The sequence below is a fragment of the Paroedura picta genome, chromosome 1, assembly GCF_049243985.1.
Source record: "Paroedura picta isolate Pp20150507F chromosome 1, Ppicta_v3.0, whole genome shotgun sequence".
NCBI classification, from domain to species: Eukaryota; Metazoa; Chordata; class Lepidosauria; order Squamata; family Gekkonidae; genus Paroedura; species Paroedura picta.
The window spans coordinates 201,203,520-201,220,537 of NC_135369.1; the positions used below are offsets into that span (position 1 = coordinate 201,203,520).

Consider the following 17,018-nt stretch of genomic DNA (forward strand, 5'->3'; position numbering starts at 1 on the left):
CGCCATGAGCCTGCTTGGGAGTGGTGGGTAATAAATTAAATAATAATGATGATAATATCTGGAGATTTTGGGGTGGAGCCTGAGGAGAGCAGGTTTTGAGGTGGGGATGGGTCTTCAATTGGGTATAATGCCATGGTCCACTTTCCAAAGTGGCTATTTCCTCCAGGGGAACTCATCTCTGTTGCCTGAAGGTTAGTTGTAATAGCGGGAGATCTCCAGCCACAATGTGAAGGTTGGCAGCCCACTTATTGAGCAAAGGATCTTTGTCTTGGACAACTTCAGTGGCTGTTCCTGAGGTTCTATGCCAGCTTACATAGGTGCCAGATTACAGAGAATAGCTCAGGCAGATAACCAGAAGTAGGGCACCAGAATTTATTTAACAGAGTCCATAAATTGTACAAAGGTTGACTAAGCAAGCCACAGCCGTTTTCCCAAGAGCAATCCAATAAAGCAGCAGCAAGTTAGTCTCCTGAGGAATACCTTGAAGCCACCCTTTGACTTTTATTTATGCTGAGCCCTATGTCATGCCTGCAGCAGCTGCTTTACGATGCTGTACGCCACCTGTGGTGTAGAGTGGTAAGGCAGCAGACATGCAGTCTGAAGCTCTGCCCATGAGGCTGGGAGTTCGATCCCAGCAGCCGGCTCAAGGTTGATTCAGCCTTCCATCCTTCCGAGGTCGGTAAAATGAGGACCCAGCTTGCTGGGGGGGTAAACGGTCATGACTGGGGAAGGCACTGGCAAACCACCCCGTATTGAATCTGCCATGAAAACGCTAGAGGGCGTCACCCCAAGGGTCAGACATGACTCAGTGCTTGCACAGGGGATACCATTACCTTTAAGCCATCCTTAGCTATCTAGAAAGGCAAGAAATAAGAATAAAGACTATTATTTTTTTATTATTGTTATAAATCTCCTTGTTTGCTGATGACCTGAGGCTTATTGTGCCCTGAGATGTGCCGATCTATGTTGCAACTGCAAATCTCCCTGCACCAACATTGCTCTTGTGGACCTGCAGAACTTGGAGGAGAAAGGGTGGCTGGCTGACCCCGGGTTGTTATCTCTTGAGGGGGGGGGGGAGGAATGAAACGCACACTTAATCACCTCTTAGCTGAGTTTCCCTGTCTGACTGCTTGGCTGCTGGGCATCAAATCCAGTTGTTCTTCCTCAGAGGAGTCAGAGCTGTAGCCAGATCCAGGCTGTTCCATGACATCCGTCCCCAAGCCAATGGCCTTTCCTGGACAGAAATATATAGCTGACTTTCTGTAACAACAGGAGAGCATGTATGTCAAGGGGCCTGTGGACTAGGTTTGCTAGCTCCAGGAGGGGAAATACCTGTAGATTTGAGGGACGGAGTCTTAGGAGGGTGGCGTTTTTGGAAAGGAGGGACCTCAGCAGGATATAATGCCATACAGTTTGCCTTCCAAAGCAGCCCTTTTCTCCAGGGGAACCGATCTCTGTTGCCTGGAGATCAGTTGAAATAGTCAGGAATCTCCAGCTATCACCTGGATGTTAGCAACCTAGCTATGCACCTATATATTATACGCAACACATGCCTATGGTGGTCCCTCTGGGGCAGGGGTGGCAAAATGTGGCTCTCCAGATGTCCACAGGCTACAGTTACCATGAGCCTCTGCCAGCATGCTCATGGTAACTGCAGTCCATGGACATCTGGGGAGCTTCAGTTTCTCCACCACTGCTCTGGAGGGGAGGGGGATAGGGGAAATCTGTTGCTAAATTCAGGGGGTCTTTTGCCAGTGCAGCTAAGGTTTCCAATACCTCCTGGGCACCAGTAAGGGATGGGGATAGGCTTGCCAGATTCAGGTTGGGAAACTCCTGGAGATTTGGGGGTGGACCCTAGGGAGAACAGGGATCTCACTGGGGAACAATGCCAAATCATTCTCCCTCCAAAGCATCCAGTTTCCCAGGGTCTGTAGTCTGGGGATGAGCTGTAATCCCTGGGGATCTCCAGGTCCCACCTACAGACTGGCATTCCTAAGTACGGCTCTTGGGAAACAACATGGCCGACGTGCTCAGTCACATCAGCTTATAAAGCTTGCTTCGTTCTTTTCAAACGAGGAGCTGTTTTTCCTTAGTGTTCCTCGGGGCGTGCCCACATGCTTTCAGTTTGAGAGTTATCATGGCCAGCCCTCCTGGAGTATCCTGGGCGCGATTGATTAATTGGTTAATTTGTTTTGCTTCACTGTCCCACTGTTTTATTGGCATCCTGGTTCTTTTTATATGCCGGGCCTAAGTGGAAGTATATTAAAATTCAATATTGAACTGTCATTTCTTTTGCGGATAGTTCGTGATCAAGAGACCCCCTTCTGAAGAGTCTGGAATCCCCCCCCCTTTAATGGAAATTCAGCAGATACCTTGTTAATGATCCAGTTTTAACTGGGGAGTGGGCATAGAGATGCCCTAAATATTTGTTTATAGAAATATTTATTATAGAACTGAATTGGCTTTTAAAACAGGCATTTTTTACAGCAGGGTTGCCACCTCTGGGTTGGGAAATACCTGTAGATTTGAGGGGGGTAGGCTGAGGAGGGCAGAATTTGGGGAGCAGAGGGGCTTCAATGGGGTATAATGCCATCCAGTCGATCTTCCACGGTATCCCAGGTCTCTGTCGCCTGAAGATAAGTTCACGGGAGACCTCCAGCTACGACCAGAGGGTTGGGAACCCGAGGCAAGAGTTAGGGTCACTTCAACATATTTTGAGGCATGCACCTAAAGCTTTGTCAGTATAGACCCAAAACTACAAAGTGTGAATGGGCATTTCAGTATTTATCTAGATAGGTGTTCTCTGCTCTTTTTTCCAAGGAAGACCCCAAGGAAACTTACAGCATAATTCTCCAGTCCTCCCTTTAAAATAATAACAACAACAATAAAGGGCTTTTACGTTGCCGCCCAACTCACGACAACCTCTCATGGGGCTTTGAAGGCGAGAGAGGAGCGGAGGGGGCTGCCACGGCCTGGGTGGTCTCCCCTCCAAATGCTGACCGTGGCCTGCCCTACTTTGCTTCCAAGAGCAACTCAGACTGCTGCGTCCTGTGAAGTAGTAGAGGACTGGATCCCAGGGGAGATTGTCGAGCATACACAAGCACCATTCTTCTTTTATTCTTCTTATTACTTATTCCCCCGGTGTGCTGCCTTTCTCTACAAATGGGCTTGAGGCAGGGTTGGGGGTCTGTGCCAGACGTGGGGAGAAGAGAGAGAAAGAGAGAGGACGGAAGGGGAGTCCCGGATGGTGGTCAGCGGCCCTTGGCCCGTTCTGCGCATGTAAGATAAAGCACTTTCAGTGCACTGTAGAAGTAATGTAAAGGTAAAGGTATCCCCTGTGCAAGCACCAAGTTATGTCTGACCCTTGGGTCTGACCCTCCAGCGTTTTCTTGGCAGACTCAATACGGGGTGGTTTGCCAGTGCCTTCCCCAGTCATTACCGTTTACCCCCCAGCAAGCTGGGTACTCATTTTACCGACCTCGGAAGGATGGAAGGCTGAGTCAACTTTGAGCCGGCTACTGGGATGGAACTCCCAGCCTCATGGGCAGAGATTTCAGACTGCATGTCTGCTGCCTTACCACTATGTGCCACAAGAGGGCTCTTAGGCACTGTAGAAGTAGGTTTGAGGTAGAGGCATCAAACTTGCAGCATGACTGTGGGAGCCTCTCTTCAAAAGAACCCCAAAGTTGGGGAAAGATTGGATCATTCCAGCTAGAGATTCTGGATTTTTCTCATAGGAAATAATGGAGAGCAGATGGGGGCACCCTCTTTGGGTGCCTCTAGAACTGGACTTCCTGGTCTAATATTTTGGCAACTTGGGGCTTCTTTTGAGGAGATGCCCCTGTAGCTATGCTAAAAGTTTGATGCTTCTTCCTCAACACCCTGCCCCCCAAGCCTGGGAAAGACAAAAAGGGGAACTTTCCCCCCTTTCTCTTTCCCTTAAAGTTTCAATGGCCACTTGCTCAAATAACCAAATCATACTGAATTGTGAAAGGATTTAATATCCTATACACCCGTTTGGGGTAATATACTTGGAACAAAATGAAACGCTGACATTTAATGTGCCATGTTCTGTCGATATAGTGAGGCATGCCTGCATAGCTCTTGGTTTTCCCCTTGGTATCCAGAACTGTACGTAGCCAGAGGGGCTGTGTGGGCGTTCATCCATTTCGGTTCTTTTCCCACCCCCTGGAATTCCTTTCAAGTACGCATTTGATTTCTGTTCTTTTAATTATTTTTCACAATAATCCAGGCCTTTCAGGCTCCCGGCAAGAGATATAAAGGCTGACATAATTGTTAGCAGAGGCAGCCTCTCCTCATTGTCTCTGCTGCATCAATGTGCTTTAATTTGGACATTTTTTCTCCTTTACTTTCTCCACGGCACGGAAGAAATCTGGTCCCCTGTATTCTTTTTGCTAGGTTGTTTCTTGGGGCTTCAATGGTAGCTTACAGCGGGGGTCATTAACCCCCGGTCTGCGGCCCGGTACCGGGGAGGACTGGCAAATACTCCGGAAGATAGAGACAGAGTTCAACGAGATCTGAACACAATGGAAAAATGGGCAAATGAGAACAAGATGCAATTTAATAAAGATAAGTGTAAAGTTCTGCATCTGGGTCAGAAAAATGAAAATCATGCCTACTGGATGGGGGATACGCTTCTAGGTAACACTGTGTGTGAACGAGACCTTGGGGTACTTGTGGATTGTAAACTAAACATGAGCAGGCAGGGCGTCACCCCAAGGGGCCTGCATGGCCCCTTCCAACTCTATGATTCTATGATTCTATGATTCTACCGGGCCGCTGGCAGCCGCGCCTGCCTCCCCCCCCCCCCCACACACACACACACAGCAAGAAGCTTGCCAGGCCTGGCTAGATTCTCGCTGCGAGAGGGAAGGGAAGAGGCAGGCGTGGTGGCAAAAACGTGCATGCGCAGCAACTGCACGCATACGCGTTAGCGCCCCCTGGTGGCAAAAACGAGTATACGCAGCAACTGCGCGTGCACGTTTGCAAGCAGCTGCCACGCATGTGCGTAGCACCCGGGCCGTCGGCTCTCCCTTCATCCCCGGAGGCGGTCCCTGACCACAGAAAGGTTGGGGACAGCTGGTCTACAACCTAATTTACAGATCTCATCCTGATGATATTTTGAGCCTTTCCCTTATAAAATGTTCTATTGTGCTGAGAACCAGAGTGGCATAGAGGTTAAGAGCCACTCCTCCTCCACAAGCAGGTGACCTTGGGCCAATCACAGGTGTCTCAAAACTGTTCTCTTACAGCTCTCTCAGACCCACCTACCTCTCAGGCTGTCTGTTGTGGGGAGAGGAAGGGAAAGGGTTTTGTGAGCTGCTTTGGGACTCCTTTGGGCAGTGAAAAGGGGAGTATGAAAAACCAGCTCTTCTTCTTCGACATGGTCACACCAACAATCAAAACTATGCCAACCCTCAATAGAAATCTTCTGTAACATAAATAAAGCGGCAAAGGGGTGGTGGGAGGAGTTGGGACTCATTGCATACCTGATTGGCCATCCATCCAACGAACAGCCAATTAGGTAGGCTGTCCCGCCCCTGGCTGCGTCCACCTCCACTGCCAGCCCATTTTACTCGGCTGACTGTGAGAGGTAAGGCAGCCAGTGAGTGTGATCTGTGAGGAGGGGGGAGGGCCTGGGACCCTGGTAGGTGGACTCCAGGTCACCCAACTGGCAACTGGGGCCTGGGAGGGAAGGGGGCAAGCCCTGACTTCACTGGTGTGGGGGGGGGGAGGGAAGGCTGCAACCCCGGCCAGCATTTCCCCTGCCCCAAAAAGGCCAACCACAGCCTCTCCAGGCCATGGTGGGCCTGCCACAGGTCTCAATGGTTGCGAGGGGGGTTGGCAGTGGGGGAGAGGTCTAGCCCGGCATTGCAGAGACCTGACAATGCCACTTTGATGCTCATGGGAAGTTCCACCACAATCTCTCCAGGCCATGGGGGCAGTCTAGCACCCGTTGTATTTTTAATTACTTAGGGGCGGGACTAGCTTTTTTGCTAGTATCTAAATCGGGGTAGTCAAACTGCAGCCCTCCAGATGTCCATGGACTACAATTCCCATGAGCCCCTGTCAGCATTTGGTGGCAGGGGCTGGTGGGAATTGTAGTCCATGGACATTTGGAAGGCCACAGTGGTTCAAAAGGATCAAGTAGTAGTTACGGGAAAGTTCTCAGCCTGAGACCTTGGAGCCCATCTGAATTTTAAAATTCTGACTTTAATGGGCCAAGAGTCCAGCTCAGTAGAAGGAGCTTCCTGGGTTCAGCTCTAGCTTTTGGATGCTTCTGCTTCCTGCCAACCAACGATTCATTGCTGGCTGATTCTATCCCCTCATTTGTGATTTTTTTTAAACCACAGTGTCATGACCTGAACATGTGCCAAAGCATTTGCAAGGCGAGATAAATGTACCGGCATTCGCTTTATCGACCAAGAGCCTTGTGTTGCATTAAAGCTTGACAGTTTTATTGCTGCATGATTCTCCTGGAACATGACGTGACCCAGAGCTGGGCTTGGGAGTTTTTTAGCCAGGAGCAGCTATTGTTGTTTGCCCTCATAAATCCAGCCCTATCCACAGGGAATAGCTGATAGGCAGCCCTCTTCTCCACCAGAATGCTTGTACGGAAGGGTTGCCAGCCTCCAGGTGGGGCCTGGAGATCTCCCAGAATCACAGCTGACCTCCAGGCTACAGAAGTCGGTTCCCTTGGAGTAAATGGAAGCTTTGAAGGATGGACTCACTGAGGACCCTCCCATCATTGTAACCGACTGAGGTTCCCCCCTCTCATCCACTTCATGCTCCACCTGCAAATCTCCAGACATTTTCCAGCCTAGAGCTGGCAACTGTGTTGCACAGTCACTTTGGCCAAGTCAGCCTTGCTTAATAAGGTAGTAAAGTAATGGGTTTGATCCCGCAGAGCGTTTCCAGGGATTTCCCCCCTCTGGTTCCTTTTTCTGTTGCAGAACTTTGGGCATTTCCGCACAGTGGTCAAAATATTGAGACGCCTCCTACCTGCAATAGCGTGATACTAAATGCCGCTATTCCTCCCCTCCACATTTTAAAGCCTTCCTGCCACGTCTTCCCCTTCCCGCATGCTGCTCAAGCAGCAAATAAGAGAGTGACATGGCCTGCCAATCAGTGGGGCCAACCCCATTGTTGTTTTTTGTTCATTGGTATAGCCTGTTTTTTAAAAAAACTTGAAACTTATATGTAGCAATGAAAAACCTATGAAAATGCATTGCCTTGTAAGTTAAAGTCCCCCCCCCCCCAAAAAAACATGGCCAGCCCGCGGAGGGCATGGCAAGGGAGGCAGATTCTCCCCCCCCCCTCCAGTCAAATCTAACGTGTTATAATGCTGGCAGGGGCTCATGGGAATTGTAATCCATGGACATCTGGAGGACCACAGGTTGACTACCCCTGTTATAAAATGGCCCACGCCTGTTCTTCAGAGAGGGGTGGAATATCCATCAATTGAATCAATCAAATAAATAAAAATAAGCTCTTTGATAGAGGGCCCTTGATCTGGATAACCCAGGCTAGCCCGATCTTGTCAGTTGTCAGAAGCTAAGCAGGACAGCCTTGCTCTTCTCTACCCTAGGGAGTCTCAAGGCAGCTTACAATCTCCTTCCCTTCCTCTCCCCACAGGCACCTAGTGAAGCAAATGGGTTTAAGAGAGTTCTGAGAGAACTGATTGGCCCACAGTCCCCCAGCATACTTCAGTAGGAGAAGTGGGGAATCACACCCAGCTCTCCAGATTAGAGCCCACCACTGTAAATCACCACACCACGCTGAGTGGGGAAGTCCAGGGTTGCTATGCAGAGGCAGGCAATGACCAGCCATCTTGGTCACAATGTGGATAGCTCATGGACTACAATTCCCAGGGGCTTTTTGCACGGCTTCAAAATAGCACAATGGTTGCTAATTGAAAACGCTACTAATTTGCCTTAACGCACGACGTCGTAGACAATCTGCAACACTCCTGAAACCAATCAGCAAAAAGCGCTTCGTTGTAGCGCTTTTAGGGGAATCCCAAAAAGTGGATTCACCCTCCGGAAAGCGATACACTCCTGCAACCAATCTGCAACAGTAGCGAAAAAGACCTGTGCGTTCCCATTGTTGCGGTTTCTTCAAAGTCCCTCCTCCTGAGCCTGTCCTCCAAACTTCCGGCGAAGCGATCGCCATTTTTTTTCCCCGAGCGAGTGGAGATAAACGCACCGGCGAGCCTCCGTTTAGCCAGTGAGGCTTCCCAGGCTGCAGTCCCTCCTCAGAGCTGTTTACAGTGACAAGAAGCCCGCAGAAGCCCGTTTGCTGATGTATTTTCCCTTTATTTTTCACACTGTTTCGGCTGAAAATCGCGCCCGTGAGGGGGGGGGGGGAGGGGGGGATTTTTTTTTCCACTCCGAGGCAGCGTGGCCACGATCAAATGACAGCTCAAACAGAGGCTTCCCGGCTTCAGTCCCTCCCCTTCAGTCACTAAGCACACACATTTCACACACACATTTCACACACACATTTCACACATTCCATTCAGCCGAAAATCGGGCCCGTGAGGGGGGGGGGGGATTTTTTTTTTTTTCACTCTGAGGCAGCGTGTTAACGATCAACCGACAGCTCAAACACCCCAGGCAGCTGGATGGGTCTCTCCGTTGCAACGAATCTACCCAGATTCGTTACAATGGGTCTGTTTTTTTTTTTTTTTAAACCTTCCTTAAAGGGAAAGGGGCTGTTTGGGAGCATGCTAACGGCTGCCCATTGGCTGCTTGACGGCCAGGGGCGGGACGAGCTTGGCAATAGCGCTTCCTTTCTAGCGATTTCTGCCGAGACCGGAAGCCTGTGGGAAACGCTAAAAAACGCAACTGATTCCACTACAAAGGCAGGTATGCATAACGACGAATTCCACTATTTTAAATGGCGATTTTTCATTCCGCAAACAATTTGCAACAAAGATCCCCGTGCAAAAAGGCCCCCAGGCTAGCCTTCTTTCAATAGGTCTCGGAAGCTAAGCAGGGTTGGCCTGGTGAGTACTTGGATGGGAGACCACCAAGGAAGACCCAGGTTGCAACACAGAGGCAGGCAATGGCCAAACCACCTCTGCTCATCTTGAAAGCCCCATGAAGGGTCACCATAAGCCAGCTGTGTTGTTGTTGTTGTTAGGTGAAAAGTCGTGTCTGACCCATTGCGACCCCATGGACAATGATCCTCCAGGCCTTCCTGTCCTCTACCATTCCCCGGAGTCCATTTAAGTTTGCACCGACTGCTTCAGGGACTCCATCCAGCCACCTCATTCTCTGTCGTCCCCTTCTTCTTTTGCCCTCGATCGCTCCCAGAGTTAGGCTCTTCTCCAGGGAGTCCTTCCTTCTCATGAGGTAGCCAAAGTATTTGAGTTTCATCTTCAGGATCTGGCCTTCTAAGGAGCAGTCAGGGCTGATCTCCTCTAGGACTGACCGGTTTGTTCGCCTTGCAGTCCAAGGGACTTGCAAGAGTCTTCTCCAGCACCAGAGTTCAAAAGCCTCAATTCTTTGACGCTCGGCCTTCCTTATGGTCCAACTTTCGCAGCCATACATTGCAACTGGGAATACCATAGCCTTGACTAAACGCACTTTTGTTGGCAGGGTGATGTCTCTGCTTTTTAGGATGCTGTCTAGATAAGCCAGCTGTGACCTGATGGCAAAACAATATAAAAATGAGTGCGTATATTTCAGTTACATCCCTGTCAAGGCCTCAATAAACAGATGTGTTGTGGAAAAAGAATCCCTTTACTGGAGAAAGCAAATGAAAAGAACTGAATTAAAATACCAACTGCAAGCATATTTTTATGTCCCCCTCACACACCCCAATTGAAATCTTGGTGCATATATAGCGAACCAGGCTCTCATTTTCCTAGGCCAATTTTCCCAAGCTTAAAGTGCATGCTAATTCCCAGATACTACTTGGTATTCCCAAAAGCACAAGGTTAAGATGATAAACACCTGTAAGAGAGTTATGAGAAACCATCACTTAATGGTGTCTCACAGAGCCAGCTTGGTGTAGCAGTGGCATCTAATCTGGCAAGTTAGCTCTGATTCCCTCCCTATTCACCCAGCTGGGTGACCCTGCGCTAGTCAAAGTTGTGTTAGAGCTGTTCTCAGCAGCCCTGTCAGAGCTCTCTCAGCCCACCTATCCCACAGGTTGTGATGGGGAGAGGAAGGGAAGGTGATTGTAAGCCACTTTGAAATTCCTCCAGCTGTTCTTCTTGTTAATTAGACACAGGTCAAAAGGACCATCATCTAGCCAACGCATAAAACAAGTTAAGCAAAATATGACATATGAAACAAGTCAAAAGGCATTACTTGGCAGGATCATAACATAGGATCTTGACAATTTCTCGTAGTAAATGAGTCCCTTAAGAGAGTTCTTTTGCTAATTATTGTGCTTTCTTTCCTCTAAAAGCTTAAAAGATTATATAGTGATTAGTCCACAGATAGCAACAGTCTGCTGTGTTCTTTTTAAAAAATTGCCACTGCAGGTAAAGAAGGTGGTGCAGCAAGAAGGTTTTGGGAGAAGGAAGCGGGGGTACCGAGACATCAATGAGATTGACATCAACATGAATGACCCTTTGTTTACAAAGCAGTGGTACTTGGTAAGTCCCAGTGAGCATTCTTTACACACACACCCTTACCAGGAAATCAAGCCCAGGTACCCATAAGAGGGAAGTCATGAGTCAGATCTGGGGGATGCCAAAAAATTAGTTGGATCCAGCCCACTGGTGTGTGTGTGTGCGGGGGGGGGGGGAGGGAAGGCTGCAACCCTGGCCAGCACTTCCCCTGCCCCAAAGAGGCCCACCACAGCCTCTCCAGGCCATGGTGGGCCGGCCTCAGGTCTCAATGGTGGGGAGGTGGGGGTTCTGGCAGTGGGGGAGCGGTCTAGCCCGGCATTGTAGAGACCTGACAATGCCACTTTGATGCTCGTGGGAAGGTCCGCCATAATCTCTCCAGGCCATGGGGGGTGGGGGTCTAGCGCCCGTTGTATTTTTAATTACTACAGGCTTTTTTGCTAGCATCTAAATCGGGGTAGTCAAACTGCAGCCCTCCAGATGTCCATGGACTACAATTCCCATGAGCCCCCATCAGCGTTTGCTGGCATGGGCTCGTGGGAATTGTAGTCCATGGACATCTGGAGGGCCGCAGTGGTTCAAAAGAATCAAGTAGTAGTTATGGGAAAGTGCTCAGCCTGAGACCTTGGAGCCAATCTGAATTTTAAAATGCTGACTTTAATGGGCCAAGAGTCCAACTCAGTAGAAGGAGCTTCATTCAATCATAACCAATTCCTTTCCTTAGCCCAGACCCCCATGCTACCTGGCTCTTCTCCTGGTGGACCTTGCAACCCCCTGCACTGTCCTTCTGTTGGTAACAGGGGACCCGTCCTCTCTTTTTGGCTAATGGGAAAACCAGTTGGATTGTTATTATTAATAATAATAATTTGATTATTATCCCAGCAAAGCCAGCTTAGGGAACTGTACAAATAAACTTCACCTCTTATTCTCTTGCTGGTGCTCGACCACTCATGTTGGGGTGCCAACTCTGATCTATGAAATAGCTGGAGACTTTGGGGGTGCAGCCTGAGGAGGGCAGGGGAAGGATTAAAATGTGGTAAAATGCCATAGAGTGTACTGGAATATTTGGTTAATAAAGCAGAGTCAGAGAAGTGTGATAAATGAATATACAAATCAGGCTTTCTCAACCAGGGTTTTGTGAAATCCTGGGGTTTCTTGACTGCCCTGGAAGAGTTTCCTGAATGGGTGAGAGTTAATTGCTTTTATTTAATTTTAGATTTGTCAAACATTTATGAAGTCGACCCACCACCCCTCCTAAACTGTCCAATGATGGGCCTGGAGGGGGAGAAGGGGAGGGGCCTGGGTGAACGGGTACACATTTCTCCCTCTCAACCGGATTCTGCACGATCTGCGGTTTCTCAAAGCCTGAGAAATGTTTCAGAGATTTCTCAGTGATAAAATGTTGAGGTCTTCCTGCACTAAATAAATCTCTCTAGAAGCATACTACAGAAAAGGTAAACTTAGGGCCATACCACACCCCCCCAAAAAATATAGTGTAATGCTTACCTTCTGCAGATACCATATTTTTGGTGTTGGCATCATCGCCAGCATCCAGCATCCAAGCAGCAAACTGGTGGCTACATCCTCCATTTTAAAGTGCTAATTGGAGAATCGCATAAAGTGGATTCCCCGAGCTAAAAAGCGTGAGCTAAAGGAGAGCAACCAGGAAGTCACATGCTAAGGACATGTGTGGAGCCAAAGTAGCACTATCTCTGCCTCCAGTGTCCCACCCTCACACCCGCCTCCCTCCCTCTTCTCCCAGGGATAGGGTGTTTTTTTTTAAGCAAACTGCCTGGAGCAATGAATAGGCATTAAATCGTTCAGGCAAAGCAAAAAATTTAAAACACAAAGCATGCCTCTCCAACGTCCCCCTCAAAAATAAAATAAAATCGGGCTTGAAATAATTTTTAAAAGATTCAAGGCTCATGATTCCAAAAAGGGTGGCATTAAAAAAAAAAACACTATGCATCTATGATCAGGTACATAGGCATCTCAATGGAGAAGTTTTACTTTTAAAAAATTAGCTGGCACTGTGGGACCTTTAAAAAAAGGAGAAAGGTGAGTGACTGGCTTGACTGACAGACGGAGGAGAGTCACGTGTAAAGCACGTTGCTCTCTTCCGCCATTTCAAGCAGGCATGTGGAGTGCTAAGAAGCGCAAGAAGGTGAGGAATGGCCAGAGGCGTGTTAATTTTTAGTGTTACGCCGTTATGCTGCTATAATGCTATTTTTTTCAATGTGCGGAACTGCCCTTACATTTATTCAAGGATATATCCAGTTTGCATCCAGGCCACAGTCACAAGAAGAGAAAAAAGCCTCAGGAGCATTTTCCTTACCACAAATGGCCAGCTTGTGCAGTATCCTGCATGTGGGAGTATGAGGACATTCTGTCTGCAGGAGAGACCCACAGAGATTCATTTCTCATTGTGAAGTGAGTGGGAGGACAAAGGGGGGTTGGGGAGAGAGAGAGACAGGAGGGGGTGAGAGGGCAGCTCTCAGGGTAAGACAGGCTACTTCTTGCAGGCAGGTGGGGGAGGAGATGCATGTAGGTGGGAGACCTCTTAATTGTTGGGAGAGCATGAAAGTTTGAGCAAAGTCTGGTGGGGGGCAGCGGAGAGGAGGGGAGGTCTCTGCCCCGGTTCCAAATACCTGGAATCAGCCATGTCCTCTGAGATAGAAGCCTTCCTCTTAGACAATATAGCTGTTGCTGAGGCTTATTTAGTGGGGAGAGGCACTTTGCACATGCTCTGAAGCATTCCCATTTGAACGCCAGCAAAGACTCATTGAGATCTGCATTTAGGGCAGGGCCCTGCCCCTCGGACTATAACCAACAAAGCCTGGTGTGGTATCTTGTTTTAAATTAGATGTACACAATCCTTTATATGAATGTTATTCCTGCTGGAGTGAGGGACTCAGCATGCCTATAGCACTCTAAGGGTGTCAATGGGATGCCTCTCTTCAAATTTCTCTTCGCATTTCTCGCTTTTCTACTTGTGGGGCTAATTCCTGCTTCCATGGTGGTCTCAGGCACAACTCAGGCTCCCAATTGGCAATGGGATGCGGAGAAATTCCTTTTTTGCCCCGGGCTTCAACAGGACATATGTTAGGCCTCTCATACATATGCTGTTCTACAAAAATATGATGCCAAATTAACTAGCCATTTGTGAGAGGGAAGGGACTCTTTAGATTAGGCTTCTCTCTGCTTTTATGGCTGAAACCTGAATGTGAACTGGATCTACTTGGATAAAGGTAAATGGACCTTTTTTGCAATGTTGTGAGATTCATTTACTGCACTCCGGATCAGGCTTCTATGACTGGGCAAACTCTGCTATAATAACCCAAATATCCCATTAATTCCTTCTTCTGGGCTTTGTTCCCAAGCAGACAATGGGTATTCTGAAGCAGATGGGTCAGGTGGAATCTCAGGGGTTTGTAAGCATTCTGCTTTCTGCCAAGCAAATGAATCTCTTGTGCTTGTTTTTATCTTTCTGAATGTGATGCCTTAGATCAACACAGGGCAAGCAGATGGCACCCCCGGACTCGATCTCAACGTGGCTGAAGCGTGGGAGATGGGCTACACGGGGAAAGGGGTGACAATAGGAATTATGGATGATGGTGAGTGAAGACTGCAGCAGCCTCAATCTCTAAACTGAAGGCACCCTTTGCTGCCAGATGAAGGTCCCCAGCATTGCACTCTTTGCTGCCTGGGGGCACCACAGCATCCATGAGCACCTTAACTGGTACCTGCCAAGTGTTTTTAGAAAGTGGGCAGGGCCAGGTGGGATTTATGGCTAAAAAGGTTTCTGATAGCCCACGGAAGGTTTGATTGGCTGCGCAGATCTGTAAAAACATTTTGGCAGCAGTTGTTGCCAGAGCCCAAGGAACTTCCTTGTGTGGCTAGTTGAAGCAGCCATTTTGGGTTGCCTACGCCTTCTGCGGCAGCCATTTTGTGGTTCTTCCCACCACAATGTGACAGAATTCCACAGGTGCCACTTGGATCAACAAGTTTGTGGACCCCTGCTGTAAGCCAAAAGACTTTCATGTTTAAATGTCAAGTTGTGCCCAAGAGTATGTTCCACTTGTTTCAAAAAGCACTTGGCTCTTGGTTAAGGTGACCAGATCACTGGCCCTGCATGGCGGGATGCGCCGCCGCCATGGGAGGCGGCGGCAGGCAGCGGCAGGCGGGCCCCCTCCCCTCCCCCCTTGCCTTAAAAAGGGTGGTGGCGGAGCAACAGAGACAACAGCAGCAGGTGGGCTCCCCTCCTCCCCCCTCCCTCTTCCTCCTCCTCCTCCTCCCTCCCCCCGGCCCTTAGAAGGACGGCGGCGGGATGACGGAGACAACGGCAGCAGGCGGGCTCTCCTCCTCCTTCCTCCTCCCCCCCGACTGGCCTCAGAAGGGCAGTGGCAGGGCGACGGCGGCGGCAGCAGTGGTGGCAGTGGCGGCGATGGCGGCAGCAGGTGGGTTCTCCCAACAAGGAAGGCAGCAAAAGCGGCGGCGGTGGCAGCACGAGAGCAGAGCCGAGGGGGCCGAGCTCAGAAGGCGCTCAGGCTCCAGGCAGGGCTTGCACTGCACAAGGCCGCAGCTCTCCAGGGCCGCACGGCCACCGCCAGCCGCCGGGAATGGCGGCGTCATGCAAGCCCCGCCCTGGAGCCCAGGCCTGCGTGGGGGCCTCCTGAGCCCGGCCTGTCTGCTGGGCTGCCTGCGCAAAAATAAATAAACAAACAAACAAACAAATAATTTTTAAAATGTAGAACGCCGCGGGACATCTTTAAAATGCTGTGGGACATGGGGAAAATGCCCCCAAAGGCGGGACTGTCCAGCCAAAGGTGGGACATCTGGTCACCTTACTCTTGGTGGGAAGGTTCTAACTTGGGTCTCCTAAAACCTAGTCCAGCACTTTAACCAACTCTCACACAATTATCAGAAATTGTCCAGAGCCAGTTTGGTGTAGTGGTTAGGAGTGCCGACTTCTAATCTGGCATGCCAGGTTCGATTCTGCGCTCCCCCACATGCAACCAGCTGGGTGACCTTGGGCTCGCCACGGCACTGATAAAACTGCTCTGACCGGGCAGTGATATCAGCGCTCTCTCAGCCTCACCCACCCCACAGGGTGTCTGTTGTGGGGAGAGGAATGGGAAGGCGACTGTCAGCCGGTTTGAGCCTCCTTCGGGTAGGGAAAAGCGGCATATAAGAACCAACTCTTCTTCTTCTTCTTCTTCTTCTTCTTCTTCCATCAAAAAGTGTTCCTGTAGGCTAGTGGTGGTCAAACAATAATTCTCCAGATATCCATGGACAACAATTACCATGAGCCTCTGCCAGAATGATCGTGGCAGGGGCTCATGTAGTCCATGGATATCTGGAGAGCCACAGTTTGGCTGCCCCTGCTATAGGCTACATCCTGTGCAGGTATTTATTATTCTTTTTTTCATCTCTTTAAGGTGGCAATTTTTAACTGACTTAAACGAGATGCCAGTACTCAGTACCCCAATTTAAGAGGTCATGTGGTATAGAGTTCTGACCAAGCAGTGATATCAGGGCTCTCTCAGGGTGTCTGTTGTGGGGAGAGGAAAGGGAAGGCGACTATAAGTCGTTTTTAGATTCAGAGTACCTTTATTGGCATAAAGCCGCTTCGGGTAGAGAAAAGCGGCATATAAGAACCAACTCTTCTTCTTTTCTACTCAAAGGCCTTTGATTCCAGTGGGCTTAGATTTAAGAACCTCTGCCTAGGAATTCACTGATAAATCCATAGGGAAATGTATGCTCTATTACTTGAATAAATATAATTTACCTGCCTCTGCACAGCGACCCTGGACTTCCTTGGTAGTCTCCCACCCAAGTACCAACCATCTGGCCCTACTTAGTTTTGCTCACTCCAACAGGAATAGCATCCATATAAGGCATAGATCTCATTTAATACAACACAGTGGTCAGTTTTAGACCGAGGGGCAGGGCCCTCCTCTGAGTGCAGATCTCAACGAGTCTTTGGTGCTGTTGAAATGGGAATGCTTCAGAGCATGTGCAAAGTGCCTCTTCCCTATGCAGGGCTTTCCATGACCTGGATGGCCCAGGCTAGCCTGGTCTCACTGACTCTTGGAAGCTAAGCAAGGTGGCATTAGTTAGTACTTGGGTGGGAGACCACCAAGGAAGTCCAGGGTCACAAGGCAGAGACAGAGATAGGGAAAACCATCTCTGTTTGTCTGGCCCAGGCTAGCCTGATCTCATCTCATAAGCTAAGCAGAGTCAGCCCTTGTTAGGACCTGGATGGGAGACTCTAAGGAAGTCCAAGGTGGCTATGCAGAGGTAGACAATGGCGAGTCACCTCTGCCCTTGGGATGCCAGACTCCAGATGGGACCTGGAGAACCTTCTGGAATTACCGCTCATGTTCTGGTGACAAAGATCAATTCCTCTAGATAA

General features: G+C 49.3%; 1 protein-coding gene across 1 annotated transcript in view; it reads left to right on the plus strand.

Annotated features, from left to right (window-relative positions):
* Positions 1-17,018, plus strand: part of PCSK2 (proprotein convertase subtilisin/kexin type 2) — a 166,031-nt gene that overhangs the window by 78,319 nt on the left and 70,694 nt on the right. The window contains exons 3-4 of the mRNA XM_077316561.1: positions 10,517-10,630; positions 14,109-14,217. Coding sequence (XP_077172676.1) covers positions 10,517-10,630; positions 14,109-14,217 — 223 coding nt within the window. The remainder of the gene's footprint in view (positions 1-10,516; positions 10,631-14,108; positions 14,218-17,018) is intronic.